Below are 13,534 nucleotides of genomic sequence, written 5' to 3' on the forward strand. Positions count from 1 at the left end.
ACACTCCATACCGAACTCTCCGATTCCTCCTCTTCCTCACTGCTTTTTACTCCTTCTGCCAGCCTGTCCACAATGGGGTTTAGAGCCTTCAGCCATTCTGCCCCTCGCTTTTGGAACTCCCTCCCACGATCCATCCGTACCATAGAGTCTCTCCCCACCTTTAAAACCTCCCTCAAAACCCACCTATTCTGAAAGGCCTACCCCACATGACTCCAATCTCCATCAAAATCATGGGTAGATGGCTTTCTTTTACTTTTCTATCTCAATCTTTTAAATGTGTTTGTTTTAATTTAATTCTATTTGCCTTTTTAACTTTCTTTTTGCTTGTTTTAAAGGAGCACGCCGACTTATTGGGACTTTAGCTTATTCACTGTATCCTCCAGTCAGAGTTAGATAAGTCCATACATACCTTTCTCATCTCCGTGCGTGTTGTAACTCTGTCTGACACCCCCACCGCTAGCCAAGCTTAGCACAGATCCTGGAGGTAACTGGCTCCATCTAGCCTACTGCTCCCAATAAGTGACAAAATAACACCAACATTTTCCTATTTTCATGTTGTGATTTGTATATTCACAGCGTGTCCAAATAACAAGGTCATGAGACACAGCCATCTTCTAACCGTATATAAACTGGGAACTATATTCTCCACAGAAGGCGAAGCACTGCTACTTCTGCTACTTGGGCGGAGTGATTTGCTCGCAGCACCTGAGAAGCCCCGTGGTGAGGAGCAGAGAGAAACAACTGTGCTTTTCAGGTGTTGCGCTAATCACTCCGCCCAAGTAGCAGTGGTTCGCAATATAAGAGTGGTTTTGATTTTTTTCATCTAACTCTTGGCAAAAAAGCAAATAAAGCATTTTCCCCCAAAATGTCAAACTATAGAGGGTAAAGTGAAACCAAAACTTCTGAGTTCTGTTCCAAACCTCATTCAAAATCCAATTTACTTTTGTAATAATGCAAATAAATTTCAAACCTGCCTTGGAACATAACCTAGATCAGTGGTTCTCAACCTTTTTTCCTTGGCACCCCCCCCCCTACTTATGTCTAAGAAAAGCTGAGCCCCCCCCTCTGAAACCGAAGTTGAGGTAACTCTTGAGATAGAGCCTTACTTTCTTTTTTGATACAGAGCAGTTATCAGCACTTTTACGTTTCTCCGCCATGTTTCATTCATAAAGTAGTGATGCTGTGGCGGCAGGAAAAACGAGGATGATAGCAGCTAGCAACTAGCAGCTGACCTGATGACAGCAAGGGCCACAGGTTAAGAGGTCCTGGAGGTTTGACCTACTAAGTAGCCTGCCTACAATTTTAAGCGAGAACAAAAATATATAGTTTTTATACAGACTTTTGTATACATTATACATTCTAATGTATTATCATAATTTGTTTAACATGTGCAAATATTTTTTTTTACCTCAACCACAAACCAGATAAAGACTTGCGCACCCCCTGTGATCTTTGCCGCCCCCCTGAGGGGTCCCTGGACCCCAGGTTGGGAACCACTGACCTAGATGAACAATAAAAAAACAACAATCTAATAACACTGATTACTCAATATTTCTGTCTTTAGCTGCCTTTATCAAACACCGTTTCCCAAAAACGCGAGACTTTTGCGGGTTGTGAGTAAACGTCACAGCGTACATGAGCGAGTCGAGAGCGGCTGTTAGCGCCCACGTCTGTAATAACAGCGGGACAGGATGGTGTAGACATTTTAGGACGGCAGAGATAACACCTAAAAAGTTGGAAAAGTGATGTACGTAACGTAACGATGGTGCAAGTACCTGTTACATTTTCATGGGAGTTGTAGTTTTTTAGGCTGACAAAGTAATTGCTGTTTGTAGGTTTTACATTCTAATAGCAAATACTGTGGATGCCAATTTAAAATCCTAAAAGAATCCAACTTAAAGTCCTAAAATATGGATATTAATCTCAAGAGAACATGGTTCACCCTTTTTTCCCCAGAAAAACAGATTAAAGAAAAGCAGAATAAGATGAATACTCTTGTTCAGTCTTTACTTCTAATTGTTGTTATAATAATTGTACGCATCTCTACCCACCATCTAACTCTCTGCAAGTATCCAAATTGATAGATGTAGATATATGTTATTGGTGAATATAATAATATATACTTGGAGTAAATCTGAAAAACACAAGGGTGATCAAAAAGTAATTTAAGAGTACTTGAAATCCAGTATTCGACTGCACTATTGTCATGGATTAGTTCTCAAGAGAAAGCACATCAGAAACTAACACACTAACACACACACACACACACACACACACACACACGCACACACTGAAGCCACAGGCATTCCCACTATAGACCCCCATTATCTCTGTCTGTATCCATGTGTTGTGGACCCAGAGCAGGAACTTTGGGGGCCGCTGTGGTCAGACGCAGGCCGGGAGAGGGAAGTTAGCGCTGGCAAAGAAAAGTCGAAGTCAGGCATTTTGGGAATAAGATAAGAAGAGAGCGATTTGAAAGTAAAAACTAAAATAACAAAAGCCACTCGGGGGTATGAGATTACTGTGACAACACATCTCTGTTTCTGCCAGGTTTTGAAATATGGCAGCCTTTTAAGCAACAAACACAACGAGGCGATAAGTGAAATACACATTCATCATCCAAACGGGCGGGCAGCTACAGTACAGTGTGTGGAGAGTGGTGGAAGAAGTATTCAGATCCCTTACTTCAGTAAAAGTACTACTACCACACTGTAAAAATACTCTGTTGTAAGTTAAAGTCCTGCATTGAAAATGTTATTCAAGTAAAATTATGTAAGTATAATCAGGGAAAATTTTACTTACTGTTAAGTATTAAAAGTAAAAGTACTCAATGCAGAAAAATGAGAGATGTTTCTGATCCCAGTATCGGAAAAGCCTCTGATACTGACTAAAATGCTGGTATCGGTAAGTACAGTAAGTTAATGCACCGATCCGATACCACTTAATTTATCCCTGCAGAAAATCTACTGTAAAGTAGTTTATTTATGTTCTTTTTCTGTTATGAGACTTTCAAACTGGATAGTAAAAGAAAGTTCTATGGCGTTCATTGTTTGTGTTTGTTCATGTTTCACAAAAGGTTCAACCTGACCCAGGCTATACAACAAAGGAGGGATAGTAGTGTACAGCTGTTAAAACACAATCAAATATATGACACACTGGTAATGGGTCGGTACTCGGTATCGGCCGATACGCAACCTCAGATATCGGAATCGGTATCGGGAAGCAAAAAATGGTATCGGACCATCTCTAAGAAAAAAACCCCCACATTTTAGAATGTGGAAACGATCAAAACAGTTGTGTCAATCAATAAGTGTTTTACCGTCTAATCATTTCAGCTGTGCTGTAGGCCTATACATTGTGTTAGTTTAATATATAACAAAACTGTAAAAAAATTGTTTCGTATTTTATAAACTACATGTGTTTTGTGCAAAAATCTTAATTTGTAAAGTAACTAGTAACTAAAAATTTCAGATTAATGTAGTGAAGTAGAAAGTACAATATTTCTCTCTGAAATGTAGCGGAGTAGAAGTAGAAAGTGGCATGAAAAGAAAAGTAAAGTACTCAAGTAAAGTACAAGTACCTCAAATTTGTACTTAAAGGTGCCCTGCCACACGTATTTCATTACTTTGTGGTAATGTCTGAAGTTCTACCATGGACTCTGTAACATTTTTTGTGGAAAAAAAGCCTTCGTTACCTTGTTTCAAGCCATTCTAGCGTGGTATAGAAAGCCTGTAGGAAGACTCAGCTCGATTTGTACCAGTTCTCAATATTCAACGAGCTAAGCTGCTTGACTCTGATTGGCTAACAGCTAGCCAATGAGAGCCTGGCTATCAGCATCCTTTACCCAGCGCAACTGGGCGAGCTCCTGAATAGTAATGAGCTCAGGCAACACAACGTCAGACTGACAGACTGTGGCTAGAGCTGACAGAGGAGGTAGCAGTTCATGTTCACATTCACGACATAACACAAACACATATGGCCCTAACATGTTTAAAAAAAATACAAGTAAAAAAAGTTTTGTGTGGCAGGGCACCTTTAAGTACAACACTAAGTACTTAGTTACATTCCACCACTGTGTGTGGAGATGTCCCACTCCGGTCATGTCCCCGACCTCCGAGAGCACAATAAACCCCGGGGCCTGTGTGGCATTGGCAGGTGCTGCAACTGAGTATGGAGCTCCAAGTATCCAGTGTCAGGCCTTTCTTTGCTTTTTTGATTTATTGCTGACCACTGCCCCACCTAACATGTGCGGAGGAGAGGCCGCTCCCCCTCCTCTCAACACCTTTCTCTACATAAATAAACCCCACCACTGAAGGAATGCCAGGGCTCCAACGCTCTCCCCGCTATTGGAATTCTCGCCCGCCGATAAGATGACTGTTTGGGATGTTTCATCGACACACTCCCATCTCCACACATACTGACTCACAGACCAAACATAAACCACCGACACATCTGCTGGGCCCCTTTGGTGTCCGTCCGCACATGGGCCACAAGTAAGAGACCGAAGATGTGACTCAGAAAATAAAACGATGATTAAAGGGAACGTGTTTTCATACTGTAGCCAATCGATTATACTGATGAGGTGAGTTGCCTTTGAGTGAACAGAGACACAGAAGACTCATCAAACTCAGTAAACGATTACAGACTGTGTGAGCATCGGTTATATGGAACCAAAAGTTAATACAGAGAAAAGTGACAAATGGGGGGGATGATTGTAAAAACAAGGCTGTCCTCTCTATCCAAATCTCAGGACCATGGATGTATAATAAAACCTGGATACAGCGTTCGAGGAGGATCCTCGTTCATTCCTATAAGAGTTGCTCAGTGGCGCATGAAGCCATCATGGAGCTAAAAATTACCCAAATGATCAGCACTACTTCCGAAATTTGCGACCCAAAGAGCAGGCACACTAGAGGCCTCAGCCAGTTTAGCGCTCCGCTAACTTGCTCTTCTAAACTTTCCAAATGTTATCGGACCGAATGGATCAAATTCTGAGAGTGAAACGAGTCATTTCACGGGGGTTGTGACACTCATAAATATTATCCACTGATTTACAGACGTCTCTTTCTCCATGTAAGTCTGTGGGGAAAATTCTTTTTGGGCCAGAGGGCATCACATGAAGGGATGGGAGTTGCAATTCCACTGTTTGTCCACTATGTTCAATTTGCTTCAAAGCCCGGCACACTTCCTGCGGGCCTCGTTAGAACGCCTTAAATAAGCACATTCAACCTCCAAACCTCTCCAGTGGCAGATTAAACTTGCGAGGCTACATTAGAGTTAGATATGCTTTAAAAACATTCTCAGGAATCATATTGTTGTTTTGAGGCTCCCAAATAACCTCATCAAACATGCTGAAGTAATAGCTTGACATTTTGCTATCTTACTGAGAAGATTACTACGCTCATGTCTGAGAGTGGTTTTAATCTTCTCGTCTGAGTAAAGGCAAAAAAAGCAAATAAGCGCATGAACTTTTGCTTTAAAGATACAGATACAGATAGCTTTATTTACCCCCGAAGAGCAATTCAGTTTCTACAGTCCACCGAAATGTATATACACATTCATACTAGAAGTGTTGAAATTAATCAAATAATCGATGCATCGAATCGTGGACATGGACGATGCTGCATCGATAATCGGCCGGGCCATAATCAATTATTTCTGTTTACAATTTAATGTAGGCCTAACAATCTTTCTGTTTACATATTCTGTTATGTGTTGCACATTCAGGAAGTGCCATGTGCTCAGTGCTGTAGTTTTATGTATCCAATTTATTTAGTATTAGAGCACTGCAGAATATTTTGTTTTTGAAGCTTGAAAAGCTATGAATTAAATATCCTATTTGACACATCGTGATGCATCGTGATATCGAATCGAATCGCTGACATGATAATCGTAATCGAATCGGGAGATCAGTGAAGATTCACACCTCTAATTCATACTGCCATACTGCTAATGACAGAGGGAGCACAATAAAATGTCATATGGGAAAGTGCGAGATCCAGAAGAGAAGTATACAACAAGAAAAATATTTGAAATAAGAACTAAATAAAGACTATAAAGAGCAAGCTTGTTCAGCAACCTCCCCAGTATAAACTGGAACTTTTACAACTGTTCTTTTACAACAGTGACCCCGTACTGATAAAGATATTACTGCCCTAGTTGGAATATTTTCATCTTGAACCCCTGACTACCAGCCAGCAACTCTGACATAGCTACTGGGATCAAGTGCAACTGCGCAAGGAGCAACTGTCTTGCATGGCAGCTGCCTTGGGTGAGGGGGCATCAGGCCAAGGACGGGCATGCTCACCCCCCGCCCATCCCCACCCTGAGCATCTGTGCCCACTCATTCAGGCTGGCACCCACTGAGCCAAAGCCATCAGTCACTGACAACGATGACAACAAAATACGCCAAGCGAGGATCACGGTTTTGACTTGGGTAGAAACCACAACCTCTGAGACACCAGCGCGTTCACACATAGACTGCCACTGTACATTCTCTTCATTTGCCTGTTATCCATTAAAACATTCAAACAAACACAGCTGCCACCACACAGCGCTGAGAAAGGAATTACTGCTTTGTGTGTTCAGGGGGGGTATATGCTGAATGTGTATGATATGTATCCAATCAGGCTGTTCTCATGAACCATTCGTACATATATACAAAACGTAATGTTTCGGAGTCATATGTATACCACACATTTATTTCTGCATACACCACATTGACGGCTGCTGTATAAGAGCGTGGTATAAGGAAGTCGGAGTGGATTGTTGGGTCCTAAGACACAGGGCTTTCAAGAGGGGAGTGGAGTTCATGTCCTGGAAGAAGTTAAGGGGAAAACACAAGACTTTCCCACAGGAAACGGGTTTTCGTGTCTCGGGGGTACAGTACTAGGATACTTAAGGGGGCCGGTGATTTAACCCAAATCACAATCTTTTTTTTAAGTCTCGCTATGCCGCTCTGCGGAGGAGGGTCTGGCTAGTCCACAGCATTCCGGGATGGGAGAAAAACGTGCTTGGGTTTATTGGCATTTCTTTAAACCAATCACAATTGTCTTGGGCGGCTCTAAGCTCCGCGCGGTGCCTCTGCAAAATAACCTCGGGAGGAACTTGTTTTGGTGGAACATGTGTACGTTCAAAAGTTGTTTTAGTCGTGCAACAGAAAACTCAGATTGGACAGATAGTCTAGCTAGCTGTCTGGATTTACCCTGCAGAGATCTGAGGAGCAGTTAACCATAGTCCTCATAAATCCACCAGAGTTTAGAATGCCAACACACCTACAGCACCGGAGCAATCCCGGAAGTGGAACTTCGTGGATATAGACTCTAGAATAGACTACATAATCTGTTTTCTAATCTTATCTAGTCGTTTTTGTGCCTAAACTTAATTGTTGTCCCATGATGGTCACCTTTTGTCGGCTCAACTTAACTGCAACGGCTGCTTAAGCAACCGGGGCCTTGCGGTGCTCTGTACCCGGCTCACAGTTAGGGGTGCATGATATATCGACTCAATATCGCAATATCACGTTGCGCAATATTATATCGTAAGTGTTGCGATAAGTATGCAATATTTAGTTTATTTTGTGGAGCGCTGCGTCCCGTCTGTTGGCTGTGTGGTTTAGTTGTGTTTGATTTAGAGCCCGCTTGAAACGCTTTAATGATCATGTTTCATTGGCCAGTTACCGTGCCACTTGCACATATTAGTGCACGTCAGCACACGGGTCCACTACGTGACAAACCCTATGGAGCGTACCACGTGTGTGTGTGCATATTTGGACAGAGTGACAGTGTAAGTGAAGAAATAGATAGAGACAACAAGACGGAACGAATCAGAGAAGCGAAAGAAAAGTTGTGTCCTGTTCTCTTTATTTATATATTTTATACTGTACCACCAGTAAAACATGTCCTGTTCTCTTTATTTATTTATTTTATACTGTACCACCAGTAGAACATGTCCTGTTCTCTTTATTTATTTATTTTATACTGTACCACCAGTAGAACATGTCCTGTTCTCTTTATTTATTTATTTTATACTGTACCACCAGTAGAACATGTCCTGTTCTCTTTATTTATTTATTTTATACTGTACCACCAGTAGAACATGTCCTGTTCTCTTTATTTATTTTTTTTATACTGTACCACCAGTAGAACATGTCCTGTTCTGTAGACATGCTCCTTATTTATTCATGTTGGACCAGTCCAATATGACAGTTGAAATAACCCTTGTGTTGTAAGAAAACTTGTTTAATTTGTTATGAATCTATTTTATGCATTTTCCCATAACTTTTGTAATTTTACATATGTTTAAAAATATCGAAATTAATATCGATATCGCAATATTCATAATCGATATCGCAATATTACGTTTTGTCAATATCGGGCAACCCTACTCACAGTCACCTTTTCTTGAATTTAACTGTAACGATCGCTAACTGTCATGTGACCAGTTGTCACGCGACCGGCCAACGTTCGCCGTTATTTTGTAAGGATATGATACAAATTGTTGTGCATAAGTTTTCCTACAAGAATGCATTGATCCATTTATTTCATCACCAGTATAACAGATGTTCTTATTTCCCAAAGAAAAGTCTAATATTAATAGAGACATGGAGCTTTGGAAGTGAGGCTATGTTGCTGTACTGCTGCTGCCGCCGCCGCCACCTCCTCCCTCTCACCCGAGTGTCGAAGATCTGTTGGTCAGGGGCTGGGGAGTTTTCAGTCTCCAGGGGCACATCCCTCTGAACCGCCTGCCAAGCTTCTCCTCTCCCTCCTCCATCCTCTCTCCCGCTCTGCTCTCTTTCTTTGTTCCCCTCTTGGTTCCCTCTTCCCACTTCTTCTACTCCTCATGCTCAACTTTCTACCCTCACTTCAGCCCCCTTCCGACTTCCCGCATTTATTCCTTCTTTCCCCCTATCAACGACAGCACTTTTCGCTTTCACACTCTTCTCTATTTTCTCCCTCTTTTACCCTTCCGCTCCTCTTCCTCTCCCAGTGATCCAGCTCCTTTTGCAGCCGTGCATAATTAGGCCAAAACACAAGCCTGCATGCGCAGGCTCACATCTGGAAGGAGTTTGGACATGGCAGTTTCCTACCAAGACGACTAAATATTTAGGTTGAGAGTTACTGTGTGTGGATGAACTCATGATAGAGGGGGTGGGAAAGGGAGAGAAAAGGGGAGCTAAAGAAGATAAAGAAAAAGAGGGAAAGTGGGAGACAAGAAGACTGGAGCTCATGGCGGACTGCTGACAATAGCTTGATGCATCATTAAACTAGTGATAAGTGTGAGTTTATAGAAATGGTACGGTGTATAATCTGACACGCAGTAATGTAATCAAACAGACAAGCCAAAAGGAGAAGATGATACTATTTAATAACCAGGGCGACTGGTTGCTCCTCTATGGCTGGCAGGAACAACAAACAGCCAACTAATAGTTTTAATAAACAAATCCCCGTTGGGATTTCCCATGAGGCTGAGGGGCCTCAGCTGGAATGTTCACAGGGGCCAGCTGTTAGGCATTACACGTAGCAGCCGGCCCCCGGAAGCCCTGGGCCTGGTGTCCTCCAGCCCTAGCCTGCTCAGCATGGAGGAGAGCATTCCTCCAGACTGCCCCAGGAGAGATGGCTGCGGGGCTGGCTGTCAGGCCATCCCATGTGAGGATGGACCGAGGCGGCGTAGTGCACGGGGAAAGCTCCCCTGCTGCACCTGGGATACTGTCTGCAGTCCCTGAACGGACTGAGGAATGTCAGGAATAACACAAATACCAACACAACTTCTTACATTCCACATCTGGAGCTAATGTCGTGATGGGAGCATGGGCGCATTAAGGAGCTCACCGAATCTTCGGGAAAATAAATTTTCTTTCCAGACACCAGAGTTCCTCTGGAAAGGTAAAAGGGCGGATTATGGGTGGAATTGTTTGCTCCTCGTACACGGCATCGTAAAAAAAAAATGTAACAGAATGCTAAAACATCTGTACAAAAACAACTCAACCAAAATTAGTAGATGCGGGGACGGAAGATTATCTTCAATCACCTCGACCACTGTCACCCTAAACTTTTTTTCCCCCCTATGGTTTCCAGCAATGTGTTCCCCAGATGTTTATTCTGCTTTTATTAAGCAAGAAACATAAGGCCCTATAAATGGACTGCTGGCTGGCTTTAGCTCTCCTGGGGCATAAATCCACTTACTTTACCTCATATGCTCGCTGCAGTGGGGTAGTTGAACATGCTTTTTTTTGTTTTTTTACTGTGCCCATGTGCAGCTAGCATTTCTCCCACTGGGTCAGAGTACAGAGACAGTAACGTACTGTGGGAACGAGCGACGACTTCAGAAAGTCTGAGCAGCTGTAGAAGAAAGTGAACAAAAACACAACCCAAAAATGTGTCACTGATAGATTGGTAGTCCATCCGTCATTAAAGATAAAGATTTGGCCCATGAGGTGGCCCCTTTCAAGTTTTGCACAACTACAAATAACTAACTGTAATTAAAAAAAGATCACACTAAAGTGGCCCAGAATCATAGCTGTCCTGTTCTCAGCAAATAGTCTCTGTGTTTTCTTTCCGGGGATTGTGAGACAGGGTGTTAACCCACCAGTAAAGCACAGAGTCTGATATAAAATACTCAAAATGTGTTTCTGTTTATTCCACTTTTTGCAAACCCAAGTCAGCTGGACCATGTGCACAGGGTGGTGGTGGTGGAGGGAGAAAGCGGGAGCTGAGCTCGGAGCTGCCTGCTGGGTCCGAGTTAAATTTAAAGTGACAGAGTTGTGTCAAAGAGGCAGGGCAGGATGATGGCTACAGTCAGCCTGCCCTCTCACTGATCATCTTAATGCCTCACAGCCCTCCACTACAGAGTTAAACTAGATCAAGATGTAAACTTCTGACCTAACAAGCCTTATTACTCCTCAATATAGTTAAACCTAAGGTCATGGGTTCAGAGTCATGGGTGTGTGGGCCTGATGCAAGCACTGTACACTCACTTTGTTTTTGTCATATGGATGCGTTTCATGTAAAATGCACCATCAAAACTTAACACTCACCAGTTACATCCTATAGAAACACTGTGGATTAGAGCTAAGGATTATTTTCATCGCCGTTTAATCTGTTGATTACTTTCTCGATTAATCGATGAGTTGTTTGGTCTATAAAATGTCAGAAAATGGAGAAAAATGTCAATCAGTGTTTTCCCAAGATGACGTCCTCAAATGTCTTGTTTGGTCCACAAACCGTTTACTGTCACAGAGGAGTGAAGAAACTAGAAAATATTCACATTTAACAAGGAATCCGAGAACTTGACTCAAACCGATTAATCGATCATCAAAACAGTTGCCGATTACTTTAATAGCTGACAACTTATCGATTAATCCATTGATCTTTGCAGCTCTGCTGTGGATCCTCGGCCGATTATAGTTCACACTTAATGTAAAACTCTGGCAAATTTCCTTATAAAACAAAATCTTTAAGGGATATATAATACCAAATGACATGACACCATATTGTAAGGTCACCGTGGGATGTCACCACTCAGTGCCACACACAACAGGATAATCATGACACAGTGATACAGCATTAGTTCACACTAGGGCTGCACAATATATCGGTTTTTTTTTAAAAATCATCGTGATCAACGGCCGCAATAACCGTATCGCGAAAAACTGCGACATGTCGCGAAAGACACTCCGAGTTTTTGGTGTTAGTTGAAAGAAAATATCAGCAGAAAACTGCCCTTTATAATGTAACTGTCATTCTTTTTTTAGTGGTGACTTTTGTATTCAATTCAATGTTCAATTTGTTCAACAAAAGGATGTTGGAAATGATTTACTTTCATTTGTTTTAAAATCATCAAGCAGTTTGTTGTATTTTAGCAGAATACTGAAAGCAGCAGAACTGAGTACACTGTAACATCTGTTTATGTCAAGTAAAATCGTAATCGCGATATTCAACAACGTTATCGCATATTTTCCTCATATCGTGCAGCCCTAGAACTTCACACTGTTCCAACTCACAGAGTGACGGTCCTGTTGGGCAGCAGGCTGGCATCCGGAGGTTCAGTCAGCTCCTCTTTGCTGCAGCTGACCCGTCGCCCCAACACCTGCACACCGTGCCCTTTGGAGCGCTCCTCTGTGCAGCTGCAGCCGCCGGTGGAGGCGAGCAACCCGGGACAGGCTCGGCTCGGCTCGGGGCCGGACAGCAGCAGCAGCAGCAGCATCAGTACCAGACGCCCCGGCAGCAGAGGGATGCCAACACCGGGCGTGAACATTGTCCTTCGGCTGGATCTCACCTCAGCTGCACCCCCGCCACCAGTCATCCCATATCTCCACCATGGAGCTTTCAGAGCGTGGAAGGGAGCGCACGAGGAGACCAAATGATCTTGAATGAAGTCTTGAATGAATGGTTAAACTTAGAGATCCTCCGCTCAACAATGGACACGCATCATCCGGTCATTTCAGAAAATATTTTTCCTAAGAGCGTGCCGTTATGTCACGGCAGCCCGGGCGCACCACTCCCTGTGGTCCAAACCGAAGAATCAATTCAGTGGATGTGTGAGTCCATCCAAATGTCTTCCACATCTACAAACAGGCGCAGTAGTCTGACTCTAAAAGTCGCTGGTTGTGTTTAATTACCTTGAGAGATTTACATCCCTTTGGGAGTTTCCAGATTACCGTTATCTCCCACTCTTAAAGTTAATCCAGGGGTGGATGAGATTCACGACAGTGTAGTCACATCTAGATCATCTACAGTATATGAAGAAGTAAAAAAAAAAAGTATATCCTCAAACTTTTGTCAGTTGTTCCGCTGCTTTAAAAAGTTTTCCTCAGTGTTTTCCTCGATCCCGGAGCACTCCGTAGGGACTTCTCTCAGGCGCAACTTGAAATAAAATTGAAATAAGGAAACAACTGTTAGTTCGGACAAGAAAGGAGCTTGCGTCTTGGTCGGCTCCTGTGGGATTCCCAGAATCTAGCGGTTTTTGCCTGCTTGCCTCTGTCACACTCAAACCCACTTATTACTACCCCAAGTGCGCCCATTCCGTCTGCGTCTGCGCGCTCTGGTCCCCGCGGTCCTAGCGCATCCAGCCCATTGGAGAGAGGCAGAGAGCAGGGCTAAACCCCCCTGAAGCCACTTCACACATCACACACACACATCACTCACACACACACACACACACACACACACACACACTAGTTATGTGGATTATGATTTGAAATGTACAAATAAATCCAATTTGAAGCATGTGGAAGCCCAAAGGTGCTGGAATTTAATAACAACATGAAATGAAGAATTTAAATTAGTTAAACCACATTAATATAAAATATAGCCTACAGAAAGTGAAAAGCATATCTTGAGTTTGAATGTTACATTTATTTGTCGAATTCAGAATGCATTTACAGTTTGCCAATAGATTACTTTTTCCTCTAGTAGGGCTGGGCGATATGGTGATACTTATCATCAGAATTATATAAAAAAATGTGTATTGTAGCTGGCCTAGATGAAATGGTAAAGTGAATCAGAATCAGAAAAGGATTTATTGCCAAGTAAGT

The 13,534-nt window shown here is 42.7% G+C and overlaps 1 protein-coding gene across 1 annotated transcript in view; it reads right to left on the reverse strand.

Annotated features, from left to right (window-relative positions):
* Positions 1 to 13,019, reverse strand: part of adgra2 (adhesion G protein-coupled receptor A2) — a 64,426-nt gene extending 51,407 nt beyond the window's left edge. The window contains exon 1 of the mRNA XM_031305035.2: positions 12,002 to 13,019. Within this exon, the coding sequence (XP_031160895.1) occupies positions 12,002 to 12,303 (302 nt within the window). The 5' untranslated portion in view covers positions 12,304 to 13,019. The remainder of the gene's footprint in view (positions 1 to 12,001) is intronic.
* Between the last annotated feature and the right edge of the window lie 515 nt (positions 13,020 to 13,534).

Source organism: Sander lucioperca, chromosome 2 (genome assembly GCF_008315115.2).
Source record: "Sander lucioperca isolate FBNREF2018 chromosome 2, SLUC_FBN_1.2, whole genome shotgun sequence".
Taxonomy (NCBI): domain Eukaryota; kingdom Metazoa; phylum Chordata; class Actinopteri; order Perciformes; family Percidae; genus Sander; species Sander lucioperca.